Here is a 23,695-nt window from a genome sequence, read left to right as displayed (position 1 = left end):
GTTTTTCAACATACATTTCTGACTGAGAGTCACATTTTAGCATTTATTTTTTTCTCTACAGTGAGGAAGTATTTAATTTCACCTTGAGTGGGTCTGTGCTATACTGAGCCTGTCTGACACATCTCTTTGGATCAGACTCTTCTGGGAACTCTGCCTACTTACACTGCCATTCCCAGGGCCCACGGGGGATATGTGTGATATGGACAAGACCTTCAAATATCCTCTTATCTCTTTATCCTGTGTGTCTATATCAGTATCATTTCACAGTAACTAAAACAGCTGGAACGGAACCCAGAGGTTTCTGCATTCTGTTATTTTCTTCCAATGGAATTCATGGAGCTGGGATTGTCCCTTAGCAACTGACTGTGTACCTCATTAGCCAAAGATCTGACAGCCAGGTGTCTTGGAGGATTGGGAACACTCTCAAGGATAGATTCATGGCTACGTAGCCTACTTCATGGGCCCTACACCTATTGCAGTGGTCTCCTCCCCTCCTTCTGATACATCAGATGTCTTCACTGTGTGTGTGTGTGTGTGTGTGTGTGCGTGTGTGTGTGTGTGTGTGTGTGTGTGTGTGTGTGTGTGTGTGCGTGCGTGCGTGCGTGCGTGCGTGCGTGCGTGCGTGCGTGCGTGCGTGCGTGCGTGCGTGCGTGCATGCGTGACACGAAGCACCACAAATAACCTATTTCTAGTAACCCCATCAGCCCTTTATTGTAATTGCTGTCTTGTATCAATGCAAAATAATTCCTACAGAATTCACCACACACAATGCAGTGAACTAATAACTGCTGAAATAGCTTGTCTTCCTCCTCAAACAACAAGGAGCATTCATTACTTTTGAAAATTAAAACATTCATAAATGTACGCTTTTGTGTTATGAATTACTGAAATGCTTACATATACATAAAGTATAAATATGTATCAATATGGTAATAACCAACTGCAGAGGATAGAGTTGACTTTAATGTGTTAAATTCTCCTACATTACTTTCACATTTCCACAAACTTCAAAGTGTTTCCTTTCAAATGGTATCAAGAATATGCATATCCTTGCTTCAGGTCCTGAGCTACAGGCAGTTAGATTTGGGTATGTCATTTTAGGCAAAAATTTGAAAAAAAGGATCCGATCCTTAAGAGGTTTTAATGAATGTCTGCCCTAAAAAAACACAAGGAGCATGAAGTCCAATCGAACAGATATGAAGCTTAAATAAACACGTGACACTGGTAAGAGTCGTATGCAGTTTCTTCTTGACTCTTAATAAAAGTCTTGAACAGATATGAAGGGAGCATCATTTTGAATTTGAATTCACCAAGTGGGTTTGCGTGTTTCTAGGGCTGTGAATCACGGTCCAGGAGAGTTACAGTATATGTTGTAAGTGAACCATAGAGCCCCAGTCTTCTGCCTCAGAGGGTGAGTCAGCCAGAGTTATACTTTATTCAGCACAAGGAGGGTCTGACGGCTCAACTAACAAGAAAGAAGGAGAATAATCTAGGTGCGCGTCCCAAATGCCTTCATATTGGGGCGGCAGGTAGCCTAGTGGATAGAGCGTTGGGCCAGTAACCGAAAGGTTGCTGGATTGAATCCCCAAACTGACAAGGTAAAAAATCTGTCGTTCTGCCCCTGAACAAGGCAGTTAACCCACTGTTCCCCGGTAGGCTGTCATTGTAAATAAGATTTTGTTCTTAACTGACTTGCCTAGTTAAATAAAGGTAATTTTTTTTAAATATTCCCTTATAGTGCACTACTTTTCACCAGGGCCCTGGTCAAAAGTAGTGCACTATGTAGGGAATAGGCTGCCATTTGGGATGCTCCCTAGGCTTGTGTCAGACCAGAGACATTCCTTATTTATAACTGAACCCACTACACATGATTATATCAATGATTTACTAAATGTTTTATGTTTTTAAGTGAGGAATATAGAAGCATGGTTATTTTTTAACTCTGAGTTAAAGTAACAACACAATGGGCCTACTGCCATTTAGGCTGGCAAAATGTTAATCTAATTTCTTTCAAATATGCATGATTACATTAACATCAAAACAGACACATTGAAACACAGTACAACAATACAGTAGACCTTAAGGTAGACCTTAAGACTGTAAATGCAGTATTCAACCCCAAAGTAATTCCAAATCTGTCTGAACAGCAGTCAGCAATCAGTACTCCTACTCTGAGAAGCTTTGTGGATATGGGCCCTGGTGTCAAAACTGTACCCTGTATCGGCCTAAACGAGACAACCAGAGTGATAATTGGTATGGTTGGTATACACCACAGACTCTAATGAGACAATCAGAGAGTTAATTGGTATACATCACAGACACTAATGAGGAAATCAGATAGTTCATTGGTATACACCACAGAGACTGTGTTTAGACAGGCAGGCCAAGTCTGATCTTTTTTCCACTAATTAGTCTTTTGACCAATAACATCAGATCTTTTCACTTCAGCTCTTGAATGGTATACACCACAGACTCAGCGGGTTAATTGATATGAATGGTATACACCACAGACTCAGAGGGTTAATTGGTATGAATGGTATACACCACAGACTCAGAGGGTTAATTGGTATGAATGGTATACACCACAGACTCAGCGGGTTAATTGATATGAATGGTATACACCACAGACTCAGAGGGTTAATTGGTATCAATGGTATACACCACAGACTCAGAGGGTTGATAGAAATATACCATAGAAAGGAGTGATTATTCACCACAGACTCTAATGAAAGACCTGGGAAACCTGTCAGAGTCACACTCAGCAAGACATCAATGGAAGACTACAGTAGGAGATAATTACAGTAGGGGAGAACTACAGAAGGAGATAATTACAGTAGGGGAGAACTACAGTAGGGGAGAGCAGGATTGAGATTAGAGACACTCAGGGTTGGGGAGCATCTGATATTGTAATCTGATTACAGATACTTTTGAAAAAAATATATAATTACAGCTTGGATTACTTCTACATTCAGAAAGGACGTATGTGGAAAAAAATTATATTATGACACCTTTCAGATTTTCTCAATTACATTTTATTCAGCATTGAATAAAGCATTGACCACAAGTCAGAGATGACTATGATAACACACAAAATGCGTGTGAAGGACTATTTTTGTCTTCTTCTAATGCCGCTTAAGGAGAAAGTAATCCAAACGTAATTGAAAGTCATCAGATTACGTTAATGAGTTTGGTTATTCCAAAAGTTACGTAATTGTATTTGTCCATGAGGTGTAGATAGTGTGTCTCCATTAGTCCACTAGTTTTGGAGTGACAGTTCAACTTAACCCAATCAATGAGCAGGATAGACAGAGGGTGGTGGCTTTTTTCTTTCATTGGCCAATACATAGCATCAGCAATCCAGGGTTTATATACATCATTGGTCACTCCCAAAAACTCCTTCGCCATTAAACTGTGAGGAAAGAAGTACAAGTTCAATATCCCCTTCATGGCAACCCTCTCTAAGCAGTATGCTAATGGTAGGGTCCATACCACCACAGTGTCTGGAACGTACCATGGTGTGCAGGTGAAGGACAGGTTTCTACTGTCTCTGATGTAGTGATGGGTTAGCATATTTTAACATCGCTTACGCACTTTGATTCTGTTAATAGTGTTTGTGTGTACCTATTACATACCAAATTCACATTGTTATTGAGTTAACTATCAAAGGCCATGTACTGGTAACTGCCAGGAAACACTTGAGTAAATGAGGAAACACTTATGTAAATGAAGATACAAAGTACAGTATATTGAAAGCAGGTGCTTCCACATAGGTGTGGTTCCTGCAGTGTTGCAGCAGCTAATGGGGATCCGGAATGAATACAAATACAAAAAATGTACATCCCATCATGCTTAGGGTCATGCATAAAAATGCAGGGCAGGCCATTATTTTGGCTATGCCCCCATTGGATGACATTGCTCCAGTACACAGGTGGTCACTGAATGAAAACGGTGTAAACTATATGCTATGGCCGTCTCAACCTAATTGAACACCTATGGGAGATTCTGGAGCAGCGCCTGAGACACCATCAACAAAACACCAAATTATAGAATGTTTTGTGGAGGAATGGTGTCACATCCCTCCAATAGAGTTCCAGACACTTGTAGAATCTGTCACAAGGTGCGTTGAAGGGGAAATGGAGATACTAGTCAGTTGTACAACTGAATGCATCTTCCACATTAACCCAATCCCTCTGAATCAGAGAGGTGCGGGGGGCTGCCTTAATCGACATCCACGTCTTCGGCACCCGTGAAACAGGTTAACTGCCTTGCTCAGGTGCAGAATGACAGATTTTTACCTTGTCAGCTCTGGGATTTGATCCAGCAACCATTCGGTGACTGGCCCACCGCTCTAAACACTAGGCTACCTGCCGCCCATTGAAGCTGTTCTGTCCCAACGTCCTATTAAGACACTTTATGTCTTATGTCTTTATATTTATTTTATTTTGTCCGTAACCTGTATATTGCATGCATATTCATGTTAATGTTTGTACTTTTTCTTGTTCCTGTCAAGATCAAACGAGGCTCTGGTGTTGTGATATAAAGATGATTATATACTGGGTGGTTTGAGCCCTGAATGCTGATTGGCTGAATACCACGGGTATGACAAAACATTACGTTTTGCTGTTCTAATTAGGTTGGTAAACAGTTTATAATAACAATAAGGCACCTCGTTGCGTTAAGGCACTTCGTGCTTAAGAACAGTCTTTAGCGTTTGGCCATATACCACACCCCCCCCATGCCTTACTGCTTAAACCCAATCAGAATAATTTTGCTCCTGGAAGTTTTGTGGACACTGGATAAGTGACAAGTAGTTGACACATATTCATCTGAAACACAACCTCTTATTATGCTCTGCCACCAATCTTCCCTGTGACCTGCCCTGTCTGAAACTGCGAAGATTAACAGCGTAACCTACGTTGCTAGCTACCATGACAAAGACCAAAGCCGGCGTTGAGGACAGGAGTGTCTCTCTATCACATGTGAAGGATATTTTGAAATGAACAAAAAGAGTTATACAAGCAGCTGTTACAACAACAAGAAAATAGCTTCAAGTGTTTTATCCAAATGCTTGTGGATTCTACTAATAAAAGACTGGACGACCTGACCAGAGAGGTCCAAGACCTGAAGAACAGTTTGCAGTTCTCCCAGGGTCAGCTAGATGAGTTGAAACAGAAGAACGGCAAGATGACAGCAGTCTGTAAGTCATTGAGAGAGGACATCATTTCTGTGTGTGAATCCATGATAACAATGACAGATAAATCCGAGGGACAATCAAGGCGGAAAAACATGGCTGTGGAAGGAATTGCAGAATCTCCACATGACACCTGGACGGAGTCTGAGGACAAAGTGAGGGAAATGATCTCTGAGAAATTGAAGATGGACCACAGGAAGATTGAGGTGGAGCCCGCCCACAGGACTGGAAAACCCTCCACCGGCCCAAGTGACAGGCCCGGGTGACAGGCCCAGGTGACAGGCCCAGGTGACAGGCCCAGGTGACAGGCCCAGGCCGATAGTGGTCAAGGTACAAAGTAGCTGTTCTGGAAATGAGCCAAGAACTTGAGTGGAACGTATATCTTCCTCAACGAGGACTATCCTGAAGCTGTGCGCCAGAAGAGGAAAGAACTGATCCCAGCCATGAAAGCTGCCAGAGCGCGTGGGGGACATTGCTTACATCCGCTATGACAGACTCATTGTCCACCTTCCCTCCCAGAAGCCTGGAGGGAATGAGAGAGCTTATGGGTTTGTGGCTTCAACCTCACAGCACACACACACTTATTGATTAATATATTGCTGAATGTATATTTAGTAATTTTGCTTTGTTTGCTCTTTTCAATATTATGCATATCTCAGGAAAGGGCTGAAAATAGCCCATAATAATATATGTAGCCTTAGAAATAAGGTTCATGAAATAAATAACTTGCTAACATTATATAACATTCATATATTAACCATTTCTGAGACTCATTTAGATAATTAATTTGATGATACAGCAGTAGCAATACAAGGATATAACATCTATAGAAGAAACAGAAATGCTTATGGGGGAGGTGTTGCTGTATATATATTCAGAGCCATATCCCTGTAATGCTTAGAGAAGATCTGATGTCAAGTGTTAATGAAGTGTGGTTGCAGGTTGACTTGGCACATCTAAAGCCTTTTCTTTTGGGTGTTGCTATAGGCCACCAAATGCGAACAGTCAGTATCTAAATAATATGTGTGAAATGCTTAATAGTGTATTTGATGTAAACAAAGAGGTCTACTTTCTTGGGGACCTGAATATTGACAGGTTTTCATCAAGCTGTCCGCTCAAGAGGAAGCTTCTTACTGTAACCAGTGCCTGTAATCTGGTTCAGGTTATTAATCAACCTACTAGGGTGTTTACAAACACTACAGGAACGAGATGATCCACATGTATTGATCACATTTTTACTAATACTGTAGAACTCTGTTCTAAAGCTGTATCTGTACCCATTGGATGCAGTGATCACAATATAGTGGCTATATCCAGGAAAGCCACAGTTCTAACAGCTGGGCCTAAAATACTGTATCATACAAAAGATTTTGCTGTGACTCTTCTGTGGATAATGTTAAAAATATTTATTACTCTGATGTGATTAATGAAATTGCTTCTTCCAATTATTGATAAACATGCACCTGTTAAGAAACTGACAATTAGAACTGTTAAGGCTCCATGGATTGATGAGGAATTGAAAAACTGAATGGTTGGCCGACGTACTGCAAGTTGAGTAATTATGTGACTAAACTCAACAAAAAGAAGAAACTGTATTATGATCAATGATATAAAGAACGATGGGAAAAAACGTTGGAGAACTTTAAATGCAATTATGGTCAGAATGACAAATTAATCTCCATCTATCTCCCGGGTGGCGCAGTGGTCTAGGGCACTGCATCGCAGTGCTAGCTGCGCCACCAGAGTCTCTGGGTTCGCGCCCAGGCTGGGCTGGGTTCGCGCCCAGGCTCTGTCGCAGCCGGCCGCAACCGGGAGATCCGTGGGGCGACGCACAATTGGCATAGCGTCGTCCGGGTTAGGGAGGGTTTGGCCGGTAGGGAGGGTTTGGCCGGTAGGGATATCCTTGTCTCAGTATGTAAAAAAAATAAAAAATAAAAAAAAGTAATAAAAATGTATGCACTCTACTGTAAGTCGCTCTGGATAAGAGCGTCTGCTCTTGGCCGGTAGGGATATCCTTGTCTCAGTATGTAAAAATTTAATAAAATGTATGCACTCTACTGTAAGTCGCTCTGGATAAGAGCGTCTGCTAAATGACTAAAATGTAAATGTAAATCTTTCATCGAATCAGATGGCTTATTCATCACAAAACCATTTGATGTTGCCAGTTATTTTAATGATTACTTCATTGGCATAGTGGGCAAACTTAGGCAGAAAATACCAACAACGAACAGTGAGCCATCATATTCATGCATAAATCCAAGATGGCGTAGCAGTCAGACGTATTTTTGTCCTCGTCTTGTCGTGTCCCGTGTATATACCTTTTTTATCTTTTCTTCACATATCTTTTTTATATTTTTTCTAAAACTCAACTTCAAAACACTCTCCTGCAACCCGTCTCACCCAATGTGGTGCGGATGTGTTTTTATCTAAAGTATTATTCACCTCGTATTTGGAATCCCCCAACAGAAGCTAGCCAGCTCACTATCTACTAGCTACTAATCAGCTAACCACTGCTAGCGGTCATCAGCTAACCTTTAGCTCGGAAAGCTCTGCCAGTTTGTACAACGTGACTCAAACCAGAGCATACTGGACATATTTTATCTCCATATCCCCAGATTCCTACCGAAAGCTCTGGTCATTTACACCTGGATCTTCGTAGCTAGCTAGCTGCTATCCGAGTACTGGCTAACGTCGGTCCCGGAGCAAGCACCAATTAGCCTGGAGCTAGCCCATGCTAGGCCCTTTCTCCTGGCTAGCTAAAAGAGGCCCATCAGCCACTCTTGGGCTACAATACCCGGACCCCTTCTACTGCCGGTACGGGGCACGGAACCCCGCTGTTCCTTCACGACTGCACTACAACGTAATCTGCTCGAAGGGGTACTGAACTGGCCTCTACATCGCGACCACCCCTGAATTGCCCATCCGATAGCCGTGGCCCGCTAGCTGCTAGCTGTCTAGAGCATATTGGACTGTTAGATGTGTAGATCCATCGGCCAATTTCTTGGGCCACTATACCTATTTTGCCAATTGGACTTGGACCCCTCTGCTACTCGGAACCCTACTAATCCATCACGACTGGTCTATCGACGTCACCGCAAGCGGAGGCCAAAACAGACTTTCCTTCGCCGAGACGTCCCTATAAAGCCCTTCTGCTAGCTTTGCTAGCCCCGGCCTGCTAGCTGTCTGAATCGCTGTGTCTCCAGCCAGCCCAACCACTCACTGGACCCCTATTGATCACCGGCTAAGCATGCCTCTCCCTAATATCAATATGCCTTGTCCATTACTGTCCTGGTTAGTGATTAGTCTTATTTCACTGTAGAGCCTCTAGCCCTGCTCAATATGCCTTAACCTACCATTTAATTCCACCTCCCACATATGCGGTGACATCACCTGGTTTAAGCGTCTCTAGATACAATATCTCTCTCATCATTACTCAATGCCTAGGTTTACCTCCAATGTACTCACATCCTACCATACCTCTGTCTGTACACTATGCCTTGAATCTATTCTCTCACGCCCAGAAACCTGCTCCTTTTACTCTCTGCTCTGAACGCACTAAACGACCAGTCCTGATAGCCTTTAGCCGTACCCTCATCCTACTCCTCCTCTGTTCCTCTGGTGATGTAGAGGTTAATCCAGGCTCTGCAGTGCCTAGCTCCACTCCTACTCCCCAGGTGCTCTCATTTGTTGACTTCTGTAACCGTAAAAGCCTTGGTTTCATGCATGTTAACATTAGAAGCCTCCTCCCTAAGTTTGTGTTAATCACTGCTTTAGCACACTCTGCCAACCCGGATGTCCTAGCCGTGTCTGAATCCTGGCATAGGAAGGCCACCAAAACTCCTGAAATTTTCATCCCTAACTATAACATTTTCCGCCAAGATAGAACTGCCAAAGGAGGCAGTGTTGCAATCTACTGCAGAGATAGCCTGCAGAGTTGTGTCTTACTATCCAGGTCTGTACCCAAACAATTCAAACTTCTGCTTTTAAAAATCCATCTTTCCAGAAACAAGTCTCTCACTGTTGCTGCTTGCTATAGACCACCCTCTGCCCCCAGCTGTGCCCTGGACACCACATGTGAATTGATTGCCCCCCCATCTATCTTCAGAGCTCGTGCTGCTAGGTGACCTAAACTGTGACATGCTCAACACCCCGGGCCATCCTACAATCTAAACTTGATGCCCTCAATCTCACACAAATTATCAATGAACCTACCAGGTACAACCCCAAATCCGGAAACACGGGCACCCTCATAGTGATCATCTTAACCAACTTTCCTTCCAAATACACCTCTGCTGTTTTCAACCAAGATCTCAGCGATCACTGCCTCATTGCCTGCATCCGTAATGGGTCTGCGGTCAAACGACCACCCCTTATCACTGTCAAACGCTCCCTAAAACACTTCAGCTAGCAGGCCTTTCTAATCGACCTGGCCCGGGTATCCTGGAAGGATATTGACCTCATCCCGTCAGTAGAGGATGCCTGGTTATTCTTTAAAAGTGCCTTCCTCACCATCTTAAATAAGTATTTAAGTATTTAATTTAAACCAGGAACAGATATAGCCCTTGGTTCTCTCCAGACCTGACTGCCCTTGACCAGCACAAAAACATCCTGTGGCGTTCTGCATTAGCATCAAACAGCCCCTGTGATATGCAACTTTTCAGGGAAGTTAGGAACAAATATACACAGGCAGTTAGGAAAGCTAAGGCTAGCTTTTTCAAGCAGAAATGTGCATCCTGTAGGACAAACTCCAAAAAGTTCTGGGACACTGTGAAGTCCATGGAGAATAAGAGCACCTCCTCCCAGCACTGAGGCTAGGACACACTGTTACCACTGATAAATCCACTATAATTGAGAATTTCAATAAGCATTTTTCTACGGCTGGCCATGCTTTCCACCTGGCTTCCTCTACCCTGGCCAACAGCCCTGCGCTCCCCACAGAAACTCACCCAAACTTCTCCTTCACCCAAATCCAGATAGCTGATGTTCTGAAAGAGCTGCAAAATCTGGACATGTCAAACATGTCAAAATGTCAAACATGTGAAGTGTGGTGTACCGCAGGGCAGCTCTCTAGGCCCTCTACTCTTTTGTATTTTTACCAATGACCTGATGATTCAATCATATACGCATCAGCAACCACAGCTAAACAAGTTGTTTTGGAATGGGTGGTCAGTAATAAACTGGTCCTGAACATCTCTAAAGCTAAGAGCATTGTATTTGGTACAAATCATTCCCTAAGTTCTAGAACTCAGCTGAATATGGTAATGAATGATGTGGCTGTTGAAAAGTTGAGACTAAATTACTTGGCGTTACCTTAGATTGTAAACTGTCATGGTCCAAACATATAGATTCAATGGTTGTAAAGATGGGGAGAAGTCTGTCCGTAATAAAGAGATGCTCTGCTTTTTTGACACCACACTCCAAAAAGCAAGTTAGGCAGGCTAGTTTTGTCTAATCTTGATTATTGTCCAGTCGTGTGGTCCAGTGCTGCAAGGAAAGACGTAGTTAAGTTGCAGCTGGCCCAGAACAGAGCGGCACGTCTTGCTCTTCATTGTAATCAGAGGACTGATATAAATACTATGCATGCCAGTCTCTCTTGGCTAAAAGTTGAGGAGAGACTGACTGTATCAATTATTTTTATAACAATGTGTTGAAAATCCCAAATTATTTTCATAGTCAACTTACACATAGCTCTAACACACATACTTACCCCATCAGACATGCCACCAGGGGTCTTTTCAGTCCCCAAATTCAGAAGAAATTCAAGAAAGCAAACAGTACTATATAAAGCCATTATTGCATGGAACTCCATTCCATCTCATATTGCTTAAATAAACAGCAAACCTGGTTTAAAAAAAACAGATAAAGCAACACCTCACGGCACAACGCCTCTCCCCTATTTGACCTAGATAGTTTGTGTGTATGCATTGATATGTAGGCTATATGAGCCTTTAAAAAAGAATTGTTCTGTCCTTGAGCTGTTCTTGTTTATTAAATGTTCTATATGAAATGTCATGCTTTATGTTTTGTGTGGATCCCAGGAAGTGTAGATGCTGCTTTTGCACCAGCTAATGGGATCCTAATAAAATACCAAAAATATACTGCACAAATCATGTAAATGAAAAACCTGAAATGTTATTACTTACAAAATACTTTTCTTGATTAAATTTTTTTTTGGCAAACTCACACCTGTTGAAATTCAAACACAGGTTTAGGAAAATACAGACAGTCAGAATAAATACACCTTTATTTGACTCATTATAGACCTGATGATACAAATGTCACCACAGAACAATGAAAACACACCAATCAGGTTACAGTTCTGAAATAACAGACAAATCAGATTACAGCAAGACAAAGGGACTGTACACTCTCCAGGTGCCCCCCGGCCATCCCTCCCTCCTTACATTAACTATTGGGTTATAAACCATTAGTGCTTCTCCTAACTGTACAAATAAAGCTCAACTACACCCCCTCCCCATCTATATCTACATCTAAAAGCAGTCACAGAGAGTTTGGCCCACTTCAGAGCCGGCCAAAAGCCATATTGTTGCCTGCCTCAGTGGATGAACCTTCCATTCATCCATCCATAAGGACTTTGGTTATAAGTTCTAATACTTGGTTTATGATTCTGTCAGTTATGTTAGTTATACTAGTGAACTTGGTTTATGATTCTGTCAACATGTCTGCCATAGAGTTATGCGACATCTCAGAAGATTGCTGCTTTTTGGTTGAAGCCTCAAGGGCCAAACTCTCTCTTTACATGGCTCTGTCTAACATTCTTCATCCCTACCTGCACACACACACACACACACACACACACACACACACACACACACACACACACACACACACACACACACACACACACACAACTTCCTACAGTATCTCAGTCAACTATATACACAAATCCTTCAATATATCCTACAGTATCAAGATCAACCTAAACACCTCATCTGGTGAAAGGGGAATAAATATTTTTCCTCTTTCCTCCCTACCGTCCTCCCATCCCTCTCTCTGCCTCCTGCTCCCTCTCTCCCCATACCTGTCCATTGCTCTCTCCCTCTTGCTCCCTCTCCCTCTCTCTTCTTCCTCCTCCCTCCCTCTCTCTCTCCATCCCCATCTCTCCATCTCCGTCCTGAAGGTCTTCATGTCTAATCTGTTCTGGTCTGTTGGGGTGAGGTCTGGTCTCTTCATGTATGGTCTGGGGAATGAGGTAGGGCTGACGTGTCTTCATGTCTGGTATGCGGTGGTCTCACTGGGGGGTGAGGAGGGGAGGTCAGGAGAGGTGAGAATGGGAGGAGGGTGAGGTCTGGTCTCTTCATGTATGGCCTGGGGGTGTGAGAAGTGGGTAAGGTAGGGGAGGTGGATTTTTCATGTCTGGTCTGTGGTATGCCTGGGGTGTGGAGGGTGAGGTTTGTTCTCTTCACGTCTGGTCTGGGGGGTGAGGTAGGGGGGAGGAAGAGGGAGGTGGTCTGTTCATGTCTGTTCTTCGTTGGTCTCAGTACTGGGGTTAGGGTTGTTAGTGTTGCTGTTCTCATCATTCTCTCTGCAGCTGATCCTGTCCAACTCTGCCTGGACATCACTCAGACCCAGCTTAGAACCTGCAACACACACACAGAACTACTCAGCTCTGCCTGGATTTACATTTTAAACCAAGAGAGGGCGACACAGGGCACATACACCCCTTCTGCCTATATAATAACGGTGTGTGTGTGTCCTACCTGACTTGCGAACAGTCCCTGGTGTGCTGTTGCCCGGCGGCGATGCTCCGGCCTTCTTGGTCAGAAGACTGTTGAAGAAGTTAGCCAGCACCCCCTCACTGGTCTGACCTGCTACACACACAGGGAGGGTTGGAGAATGTCATACAAAAAGGTACAACAGTTGAGCAGGGTCTGTGGTAAAATACCCAATTGCTTTTCTGCTGTAATGTGTGGCATTAGCTACACACATTCACGTCATGGCGTACCTGATTGGGGCATGGCGTACCTGATTGGGGCATGGTGTTAGCTACGTTGGCTGCAGCTGAACGATTACTGGTCCTGGGAGAACCACTGGGACCTCTACTACTGCTGGATTCCTGTCACACACACAAGATCACATCAGTTTCCAGTATCTTAAAGAGAGAGAGAAAGAAATGAGGAAAAGAGAGAGACAGACAGAAGAAAGAGAGATTGACTTACCCCTGGTCGCCCGGCAGATGCAGGAGGCTGTTTGGAGAGCAGCGACTGAAACCACAAAGACACACATTAGAGAGAGAGAGAGCAACACCCACACACGTCACCATGTGTCAAGTCTCACCTGCAGCTTGAGCAGAAACACCTGGTCATCTTCAGCCTGAATCTCCTTCTCATGAACAAACTGACATAGGAGAGGATGTACACAACGAGACAGGGGGAGAGAGATTCCTATTAATTCATCTATCATTATAGTTTAAATTACAATGGAAAATGTGACGTTCACTAACAGTCTTTTTGGGAATTACAAGAGAGAGTTGAGGGGTTAAAGGTCATACCTTTCTGACAGGCGGTTTGACGATGACCTCCTCAAAGATGTCGTCTGGTTTCAGCGTTTGGAAGTTCTCATGGAGGATTGAAATCTTACTTTCATTGTCCCACCCTGACGGACTGAAAGAAGAAAGAGTCACACACTCGCAAACGTAAAGAACACAGGGTTACACTCACACACAAACACACACTTACATGAAGACTGTGTCTTTCTCCACCAGTTGAGCAGGGTAGTGGAAGGGGAAACCGTAGAGTCTGTGAAGCAGGTATTTATACAGAACATCCACATTCTTCATTTCCTTAACCGACGTATACAGCAGAGACGCCCCGTCTGACACAGCATTAAGGGGACAGTATCACTCACTACACGATCCAAGGCAGGCACAAAGAAATGAACCGCCATGTTGTCTCTACCTTTACATTGCATGCAGATGGATTAGGGGTTAGTAAGATGCTACGGAAAAGTGATCAGAGTTAAAGTGTGTGTGCGCACGTGTGTGTGGACGTGTTTAACTATACTTGTGGGGACCGGCTGGGACATTTTGTTACTCCCACCAGGTCAAATGCTATTTCTGGTGGGTTTAAGGTTAGAATTAGTGTTAGAATTATGTTTAGGAGTTGGGTTAAGTTTTGGGTTTAAGTTTGGGTTCAAGGTTAGGTTTAAGGTTCGGGTGTTTTCACATACAGTCCTCCTTAAAAGAACCGACCTCGGTCCTCTTTAAAGTGATCTCTGGAAAAAAAAAAAAAGGCTAAATAACAGTTCTCTTAAAATTCACAATGCCCTTACCTTTGAATGAGGACAACTCCTTTTCCAGTTAACTTCAACTATTTTGTGGGCAGATTTCCTCTTTGCATTCACATTGCTATGTCTAGAAAGGAACCAATATCTTTTTCCAACATTCACTCAATGCACTCTGTGTTTTTAAAAAGTGCAGGACAAACCATTTCATCAGAATATGTTCTCGGAAGACGGAAGTTTACATACACCTTAGCCAAATACATTTAAACTCAGTTCTTCACCATTCCTGACATTTAATCCTAGTAAAAATTCCCTGTCTTTAGGTCAGTTAGGATCACCACTTTATTTTAAGAATTTGAAATGTCATAATAATAGTAGAGAGACTTATTTATTTCAGCTTTCATTTCTTTCATCACATTCCCAGTGGGTCAGAGGTTTACATACACTCAATTAGTATTTGGTAGCATTGCCTTTAAATTGTTTGACTTGGGTGAAACATTTCAGGTAGCCTTCCACAAGATTCCAACAAAAAGTTGGGTGAATTTTAGCCCATTCCTCCTGACAGAGCTGGTGTAATGGAGGCAGGTTTTGTAGGCCTCCTTGCTCACACACGCTTTTTCAGTTCTGCCCACAAATTTTCTATAGGATTGAGGTCAGGGCTTTGTGATGGCCACTCCAATACCTTGACTTTGTTGTCCTTAAGCCATTTTTCCACAACTTTGGAAGTACGCTTGGGGTCATTGTCCATTTGCGACCAAGCTTTAAACTTCCTGACTGATGTCTTGAGATGTTGCTTGAATATATCCACATAATTTTCCTGCCTCATGATGCCATCTATTTTGTGAAGTGCACCAGTCCCTCCTGTAGCAAAGCACCCCCACAACATGATGCTGCCACCCCCGTGCTTCACGGTTGGGATGGTGTTCTTCGGCTTGCAAGCCTCCCCCTTTTTCCTCCGAACATAAAAGGTCATTACAGCCAAACAGTTCTATTTTTGTTTCATCAGACCAGAGGACATTTCTCCAAAAAGTACGATCTTTATCCCCATGTGCAGTTGCAAACCGTAGTCTGGCTTTTTTATGGCGGTTTTGGAGCAGTGGCTTCTTCCTTGCTGAGCGGCCTTTCCGGTTATGTCGATACAGGACTCGTTTTACTGTGGATACAGATATTTTTGTACCCGTTTCCTCCAGCATCTTCACAGGGTCCTTGGCTGTTGTTCTGGGATGGATTTGTACTTTTCGCACCAAAGTACGTTCATCTCTAGGAAACAGAAAGCGTCTCCTTCCTGAGCGGTATGACGGCTGCGTGGTCCCAAGGGGTTTATACTTGCTTACTATTGTTTGTACAGATGAACGTGGTACCTTCAGGCATTTGGAAATTGCTCCCAAGGATGAACCAGACTTGTGGAGGTCTATAAAAAACAATTCTGTAGTGTTGGCTGATTTCTTTTGATTTTCCCATGATGTCAAGCAAAGAGGCACTGAGTTTGAAGGTAGGCCTTGAAATACATCCATAGGTACAACCTCCAATTGACTCAAATGATGTCAATAAGCCTATCAGAAGCTTCTAAAGCCATGACATCATTTTATGGAATTGTCCAAGCTGTTTAAAGGCACAGTCAACTTAGTGCATGTAAACCTCTGACCCACTGGAATTGTGATACAGTGAAATAATCTGTCTGTAAACAATTGTTGGAAAAATGACTTGTGTCATGCACAAAGTAGATGTCCTAACCGACTTGCGAAAACTATAGTTTGTTAACAAGACATTTGTGGAGTGGTTGAAAAATGAGTTTTATTGACTCCAACCTAAGTGTATGTAAACTTACGACTTCAACTGTATACCTACTTACATTTTGGAAGCTCATAAATTGCATTTAGTAAAAATATAAGCCGTAGGCCTCCCGAGTGACGCAGTGGTCTAAGGCACTGCATCACAGTGTTAGCTGTGCCACTAGAGATTCTGGGTTAGAATCCAGGCTCTGTCGCAGCCGTCCGCGACGGGGAGACCCATTGGGGGGCGCACAATTGGCACAGCGTCGTCCGGGTTATGGGAGGGTTTCGGCAGGCAGGGATATCCTTGTCCCATCGCGCACTAGCAACTCCAGAGTAACCTTGGCATTACTCTGGACCCTGATCTCTCTTTTGACGAACATATCAAGACTGTTTCAAGGACAGCTTTTTCCCATCTACGTAACATTGCAAAAATCTGAAACTTTCTGTCCAAAAATGATGCAGAAAAATTAATCCATGCTTTTGTTACTTCTAGGTTAAACTACTGCAATGCTCTACTTTCCGGCTACCCGGATAAAGCACTAAATAAACTTCAGTTAGTGCTAAATACGGTTGCTAGAATCCTGACTAGAACCAAATCTTTTTATCATATTACTCCAGTGCTAGCCTCCCTACACTGGCTTCCTGTTAAGGCAAGGGCTGATTTCAAGGTTTTACTGCTAACCTACAAAGCATTACATGGGTTTGCTCCTACCTATCTTTCCGATTTGGTCCTGCCGTACATACCTACACGTACGCTACGGTCACAAGACGCAGGCCTCCTAATTGTGCCTAGAATTTCTAAGCAAACAGCTGGAGGCAGGGCTTTCTCCTATAGAGCTCCATTTTTATGGAATGGTCTGCCTACCCATGTGAGAGACGCAGACTCAGTCTCAACTTTTAAGTCTTTACTGAAGACTCATCTCTTCAGTGGGTCATATGATTGAGTGTAGTCTGGCCCAGGAGTGTGAAGGTGAACGGAAAGGCTCTGGAGCAACGAAACCGCCCTTGCTGTCTCTGCCTGGACGGTTCCCCTATCTCCACTGGGATTCTCTGCCTCTAACCCTATTACAGGGGCTGAGTCACTGGCTTACTGGTGCCCTTTCATGCCGTCCCTAGGAGGGGTGCGTCACTTGAGTGGGTTGAGTCACTGACGTGATCTTCCTGTCCGGGTTGGTGCCCCCCCTTGGGTTGTGCCGTGGCGGAGATCTTTGTGGGCTATACTCGGCCTTGTCTCAGGATGGTAAATTGGTGGTTGAAGATATCCCTCTTGTGGTGTGGGGGCTGTGCTTTGGCAAAGTGGGTGGGGTTATATCCTTCCTGTTTGGCCCTGTCCGGGGGTATCATCGGATGGGGCCACAGTGTCTCCTGACCCCTCCGGTCTCAGCCTCCATTATTTATGCTGCAGTAGTTTATGTGTCGCGGGGCTAGGGTCAGTTTGTTATATCTGGAGTACTTCTCCTGTCTTATCCGGTGTCCTGTGTGAATTTAAGTATGCTCTCTCTAATTCTCTCTCTCGGAGGACCTGAGCCCTAGGACCATGCCTCAGGACTACCTGGCATGATGACTGTCCCCAGTCCATCTGGCCGTGCTGCTGCTCCAGTTTCAACTGTTCTGCCTGCGGCTATGGAACCCTGACCTGTTCACCGGACATGCTACCGGTCCCAGACCTGCTGTTTTCAACTCTCTAGAGACTGCAGGAGCGGTAGAGATACTCTTAATGATCGGCTATGAAAAGCCAACTGACATTTACTCCTGAGGTGCTGACTTGCTGCACCCTCGACAACTACTGTGATTATTATTATTTGACCATGCTGGTAATTTATGAACATTTTGGCCATGTTCTGTTATAATCTCCACCCGGCACAGCCAGAAGAGGACTGGCCACCCCTCATAGCCTGGTTCCTCTCTAGGTTTCTTCCTAGGTTTTGGCCTTTCTAGGGAGTTTTTCCTAGCCACCGTGCTTCTACACCTGCATTGCTTGCTATTTGGGGTTTTAGGCTGGGTTTCTGTACAGCACTTTGAGATATCAGCTGATGTAAGAAGGGCTATATAAATACATTTGATTTGAGGGGTTATGTCAGTAGTCTAGTGTGAGGGGTTATGTCAGTAGTCTAGTGTGAGGGGTTATGTCAGTAGTCTAGTGTGAGGGGTTATGTCAGTAGTCTAGTGTGAGGGGTTATGTCAGTAGTCTAGTGTGAGGGGTTATGTCAGTAGTCTAGTGTGAGGGGTTATGTCAGTAGTCTAGTGTGAGGGGTTATGTCAGTAGTCTAGTGTGAGGGGTTATGTCAGTAGTCTAGTGTGAGGGGTTATGTCAGTAGTCTAGTGTGAGGGGTTATGTCAGTAGTCTAGTGTGAGGAGTTATGTCAGGGGAAACAGTGTTGCAGTAGTCTAGTGTGTGGTGCGGGAATGACAAGTGAACCTGGGGAGCTTTGTGTTCACATTGTCCTAAAAAACGGAACCAGACAGCGGAATTCAAGCGAACCGAACTCAGACCACCTCTCGAGATGGTCTCAGTTCGGTTTGCGGTTTGGTTTGCACTCTTTTAAGGGGCTGAGTTCCTTGGAGTGTTCATACTGCACAAAAAATTAAGCGAACCGCACTAAGTTCACAGAAATAAGCTGAAAGGGACCAAGTGTGAAAACACCCTTAGAAGTAGAGGTTAGGGAAAATAGGATTTTGAATGGGACTGAATCGTGTGTCCCCACAAGGTTAGTTGTGGGGACACACGTAAATAGTCTGGGTGGCCATTTGATTAATTGTTCAGCAGTCTTATGGATTGGGGGTAGAAGCTGTTAAGGAGCCTTTTAGACCTAGACTTGTCGCTCCGGTACCGCTTGCCCTGATGTAGCAGAGAAAACAGTCGATGAATTGGGTGACTGGAGTCTTTGACAATTGTTTGGGCCTTCCTTTGACACCGCCTAGTATAGACGTATAGTTATACAAGACTGTGTGTGTGTGTGTGTGTGTGTGTGTGTGTGTGTGTGTGTGTGTGTGTGTGTGTGTGTGTGTGTGTGTGTGTGTGTGTGTGTGTGCAAAGGATACACTGTAGACAGAAGCGTCTGATGTATGACTGGATGAAGTCCAGGTGTTCGTCTTTGTAGTCATGCTCCTTCTCCAACGTACTGATGGCATCGCACTGCAACACACACAGGTTAGAGGTCAGAGGTAATATATGTAGTCATGCTCCTTCTCCAACGTACTGATGGCATCGCACTGCAACATACACAGGTTAGAGGTCAGAGGTAATATATGTAGTCATGCTCCTTCTCCAACGTACTGATGGCATCGCACTGCAACACACACAGGTTAGAGGTCAGAGGTAATATATGTAGTCATGCTCCTTCTCCAACGTACTGATGGCATCGCACTGCAACACACACAGGTTAGAGGTCAGAGGTAATATATGTAGTCATGCTCCTTCTCCAACGTACTGATGGCATCGCACTGCAACACACACAGGTTAGAGGTCAGAGGTAATATATGTAGTCATGCTCCTTCTCCAACGTACTGATGGCATCGCACTGCAACACACACAGGTTAGAGGTCAGAGGTAATATATGTAGTCATGCTCCTTCTCCAACGTACTGATGGCATCGCACTGCAACACACACAGGTTAGAGGTCAGAGGTAATATATGTAGTCATGCTCCTTCTCCAACGTACTGATGGCATCGCACTGCAACACACACAGGTTAGAGGTCAGAGGTAATATATGTAGTCATGCTCCTTCTCCAGCCAACTGATGACGTCACAGCGAAACAGATAGAATAGGGACAATTCCAGTGTGTGTATTCGTACCTTAGTGCAGATCACCACCATGGGTAGTCCCAAGTTGTGCGTGAGTGTGTTGTCGCCGAGCGGCAGCAGAACGTTCTCCTCCTCCTCACTCCTCCTCTGGGTGGCGCTCTCCTCCCAGCCAGGATCCACATACTCCTGGAACTGTCTGGCCACTACAAACAGTCACAAAGCAGGGGCCTCATTTATCCACTGTGCGTAGGCACAAATCTGTGCGTAAACCATTCGTGGGATTATTTTCACGCAAAGTGTGAGATTTATCAATATGAACATTTACTTAGCCATTACCATGCGTATGCACAATGCCAAGTGGTGGAATAAGGAAACTGCTGGTCAAGAATAGAATGGGGAAAATATATGTGGAAAACGTGTGAAATTGGGAGAGTAATAATAGATTTAAAAAAAGAAAAAATCTGTCATTGTATCTCCATTGTGAAATAATGCAACATCGACATGCTTTATAATTTTGACCACATCAGTGCATTTGTTACAATAATAATCCCTATACAGTCATTTCTTAAATTAGAGATACATGTGAAAGTATTATGTAAATCCTATAAAAGACAGGTAATGGGAACTGGAATGAGAGATGGCTGATCTTACTCTGTTGGAAGATTTGGCACACGCTGTAAAATTAATTATGCGAGAAATGGAGGTGGAAAGGCCTTTATGGGCAAATATTGATATAATAACCATCATATCGAAGTAAACGTGATGATATGGTGTGTGGTCCTCCCACTACGTCTCAGGAAACCATGCAGTTTATTAGGCCACAGATTAAATAAATTAGGATGAACTTCATAGGGTGATGAGCTTGATGCTGATTTCCAAAAAATATCGATGGTCTTATTCTGGTGACACGATGATCGATGCTTGAATGCTGTTTGACAGAAATGTAAATCTCGCTTTTATCCATAGTAATCTCATCATGTAGACTAGCCTACCTGCACTGTATCTGAGAGCTGTTGGCTAGAGCGCAGATGTCAAGACCAGAGTGGGTAGAGTTGAAAATGCGATGGATGCGATTTTTATTCGGTACATTAAAACTTAAGTATAAAAGTACCTTTAAAATGTGCACTACATCATCACGCACTGCTTTTTATCCGCAACAAGTCAGTTTGGTAGAAACACACCACTGGTGGGGAAATGTGAATATTTTCTTTATGCATATTTGCATAAAAATCTGTCGCAAATTGGATGGAAAGCGAGCTTTACACACCGTTTTATTTTTGTGCAGTTGGTTAAAACCCTTTTCACAATGTCCAAATAGTCCTCTGCAGCACAGTTTCAACAACTTAGCTATCTAAAAGTCTGCTGAGCAAGCCAATAATATATCTGGTACCAGCCTGTTCAGGGTTAGGTCTAGGGCCTGTTTAGGGTCCTTTTTAGAGGTCAGAGGGTAAAACATGACGTGTGTTTGACTCACTTCTGTTCTCCAGCTCCCTCAGTGTTTCCGGGGGAACCCGGAGCTTGTCGATATGTTCCCTAGCGACAGCCGCCCACTTCTGAAGCGATTCCATGGCGACCCACGGCCGCGACAGGTCCACAGTAACCAATAGCAACGAGTCACCAAGCGCCTCTCGTTGCACAGCAACAGACTGCAGACCTTTATGGTACAGATCCCCATCTAACACCCAGGCATTACACCTGGTTTGGTCTACATACACACACACACACACACACACCACATTATAGACAGACCTAGTAGGTAGTGCAGAGAAATTAACCAACATTTCGTGGGTGGACGCTGTTTCTCTAGAGAGAAATCAAATCATTCACGAAAAAGTCAAGTCAAGAACTACAGTATATGGGATGCTGGGCTAAAGGGAGTTGTAGTTTTCATTCGGCAAATATTCAACCTTGTTCAGCGCAGAAATGTTGTAATTAACTACAATGACCATAACTTGAATGTTGACTATTTTTGGTTTTGGAATGTCAATTAAAAAGCTCCAAAATCATTTGAATGTGTTTATTTCTTAATACATTTTATGATTCAAAATAATTATAAAACCGAAAGCAACCTATCCGACCTCAAAGGACTAATCACTCAGCACTACTAGTGGTTAAAAGGCAATGATGGTGTAAAAGGTAAAAGGAAAGCTGTGATTGGTTACCATCAATGTCGTCATCATGGACACTAAAGTAGAGGTATTCCAGGCCACGCCCCTTCAGGAAGTCCTCCACACCCTGTAGTTTAGCAACTAGGGTGGTCTTCCCCGAACCCACCTCCCCTACACACACACACACACACACACACAGAAAGACAGTCAGACAGGTATTAAATACCTAACAATGACACATTACAATATTCTACTATTAGGCCCATCAGTAAATACTGCAGAGTAGGCAGCATTCCTCACGCCATACTGATTAGCCTCTGTAGCAGAGGATTATCCTTGGGGTTGTTACTGCTAGGCGAATGTGGCTGACTGGACTCAGACAAGGATTGCTAGACACACACACATTCTACATAATGCCATATAAAAGCAACATAAAGCCTGACTGATAGCTGGTATCATATTGGTCCATCATTGTAATAGGAGAAGGCAGGGTGGGGGAGAGAGGTTCATCACAGCTAGCACACGCACGCACACAGAGACAGACAGACAGATACCCACCCATGACCAGCACATTTTTCCCGGACGGTAGTTTAGATCTGGAGTGCGTCGATACTTCGCTCAGAATAGCAGACCTGCGGATAGATGGATAGTGCAGACCGTTAACTAGCTAATTTAGCTTACTGTCTACATGTACATTTTATAGAATCATTCCACTGACTAGCTAGTTAACTAGCTTATCATCACCAGTAGCATTAGCCAAGGCTAGCTATCGCTGGCTACTCAATCTAAAAGCCGATGCAGAAATGCTAACTAACTAAACCACACAATCATCAGACAGCATCACCATTCATTCGTAAACCTAGCCAATCTCTATTGCTAGCATCAATGGGCTAGCTGCTGCTAGCTAGCTGTGTTAGACGGGCTGTCACTCGGATTCTGAACAATAACAGTCGCTCTCCATCGAAAAGCTCCTCCTGGATCTAAACAGGCAGGTGTCAGTTGTTCCCACCATAAATCCTGTCCATCTTCGTCTTCAGTGTTGGGTTGTTCGGCTGTGCTGTTTAGTCCACTGTTGTTGGAGGATAATAATGTACTCCTCCCTGACGCCGCCATCTTCACTGCTGCCAACCAACAAAGACCCGGATGTAACGCACAGTGCTGGGCGTGGTCGTCCAGTAGAATAACACAATAAACAAATAAAATTAGCCTAATTAATTCATTAACGAATTAAATAAACAGATCCGTGCTAACTACAGATAAGATCCAGAGTGAAGGACTTCACTTGAATTTTTTGATTGGTGTATATTAAGTGACTTTCTCATGCGTTTACATTGTGTTTTGTATTCCAGTTTACATACTTTTCAACATTTCAGAGTTGCTGTAACTAGATTACTCTTTATCGCCAATATAATTAGCTTATTATCAATTGCTCTCTGAGGCCTGTTTTATGGAATGTTTTATCCAGGTCAAAATTATCCTGTGTGTTGTTTTATAGTTGTATATTATCCTGGACTAAAAATCTATTTCAGTGGAGATTCACTATTGAGTATGCTTTTTAGTGCAGGGTTTACTCTGTATCCGGGAAACGGACCCTTAGTGTCCTGTGTATTCATTTGATGTCATATAATCATT

At 43.6% G+C, this 23,695-nt stretch overlaps 1 protein-coding gene across 3 annotated transcripts; it reads right to left on the bottom strand.

The window, feature by feature from the left end:
• Nucleotides 1-11,417: 11,417 nt before the first annotated feature.
• On the bottom strand, nt 11,418-23,218 carry dync1li1 (dynein, cytoplasmic 1, light intermediate chain 1). 3 transcript variants are annotated; one of them, XM_071368509.1, is made up of 13 exons: nt 23,073-23,218; nt 22,622-22,695; nt 22,118-22,234; nt 21,430-21,660; nt 20,007-20,158; nt 19,252-19,345; nt 13,891-14,026; nt 13,704-13,815; nt 13,490-13,549; nt 13,372-13,416; nt 13,178-13,268; nt 12,913-13,023; nt 11,418-12,792 (listed from the first exon to the last, which is right to left on the bottom strand). In XM_071368509.1, exons 1-13 carry the CDS (start codon nt 23,174-23,176, stop codon nt 12,668-12,670), a joined length of 1,452 nt encoding a protein of 483 aa, XP_071224610.1. In that variant the 5' UTR covers nt 23,177-23,218; the 3' UTR covers nt 11,418-12,667. The 3 variants fall into 3 exon arrangements, 2 of the variants coding, with proteins under 2 accessions (XP_071224610.1, XP_071224611.1); XM_071368510.1 differs by having other exon boundaries at nt 12,527-12,792; nt 12,913-13,020; XR_011670934.1 differs by having other exon boundaries at nt 12,655-12,792; nt 13,158-13,268.
• Nucleotides 23,219-23,695: the final 477 nt, after the last annotated feature.

Source organism: Salvelinus alpinus, chromosome 26 (genome assembly GCF_045679555.1).
Source record: "Salvelinus alpinus chromosome 26, SLU_Salpinus.1, whole genome shotgun sequence".
NCBI lineage: Eukaryota > Metazoa > Chordata > Actinopteri > Salmoniformes > Salmonidae > Salvelinus > Salvelinus alpinus.
Note: the sequence above shows the minus strand (reverse complement) of the source record. Positions and strands in the feature narration are given on the sequence as shown.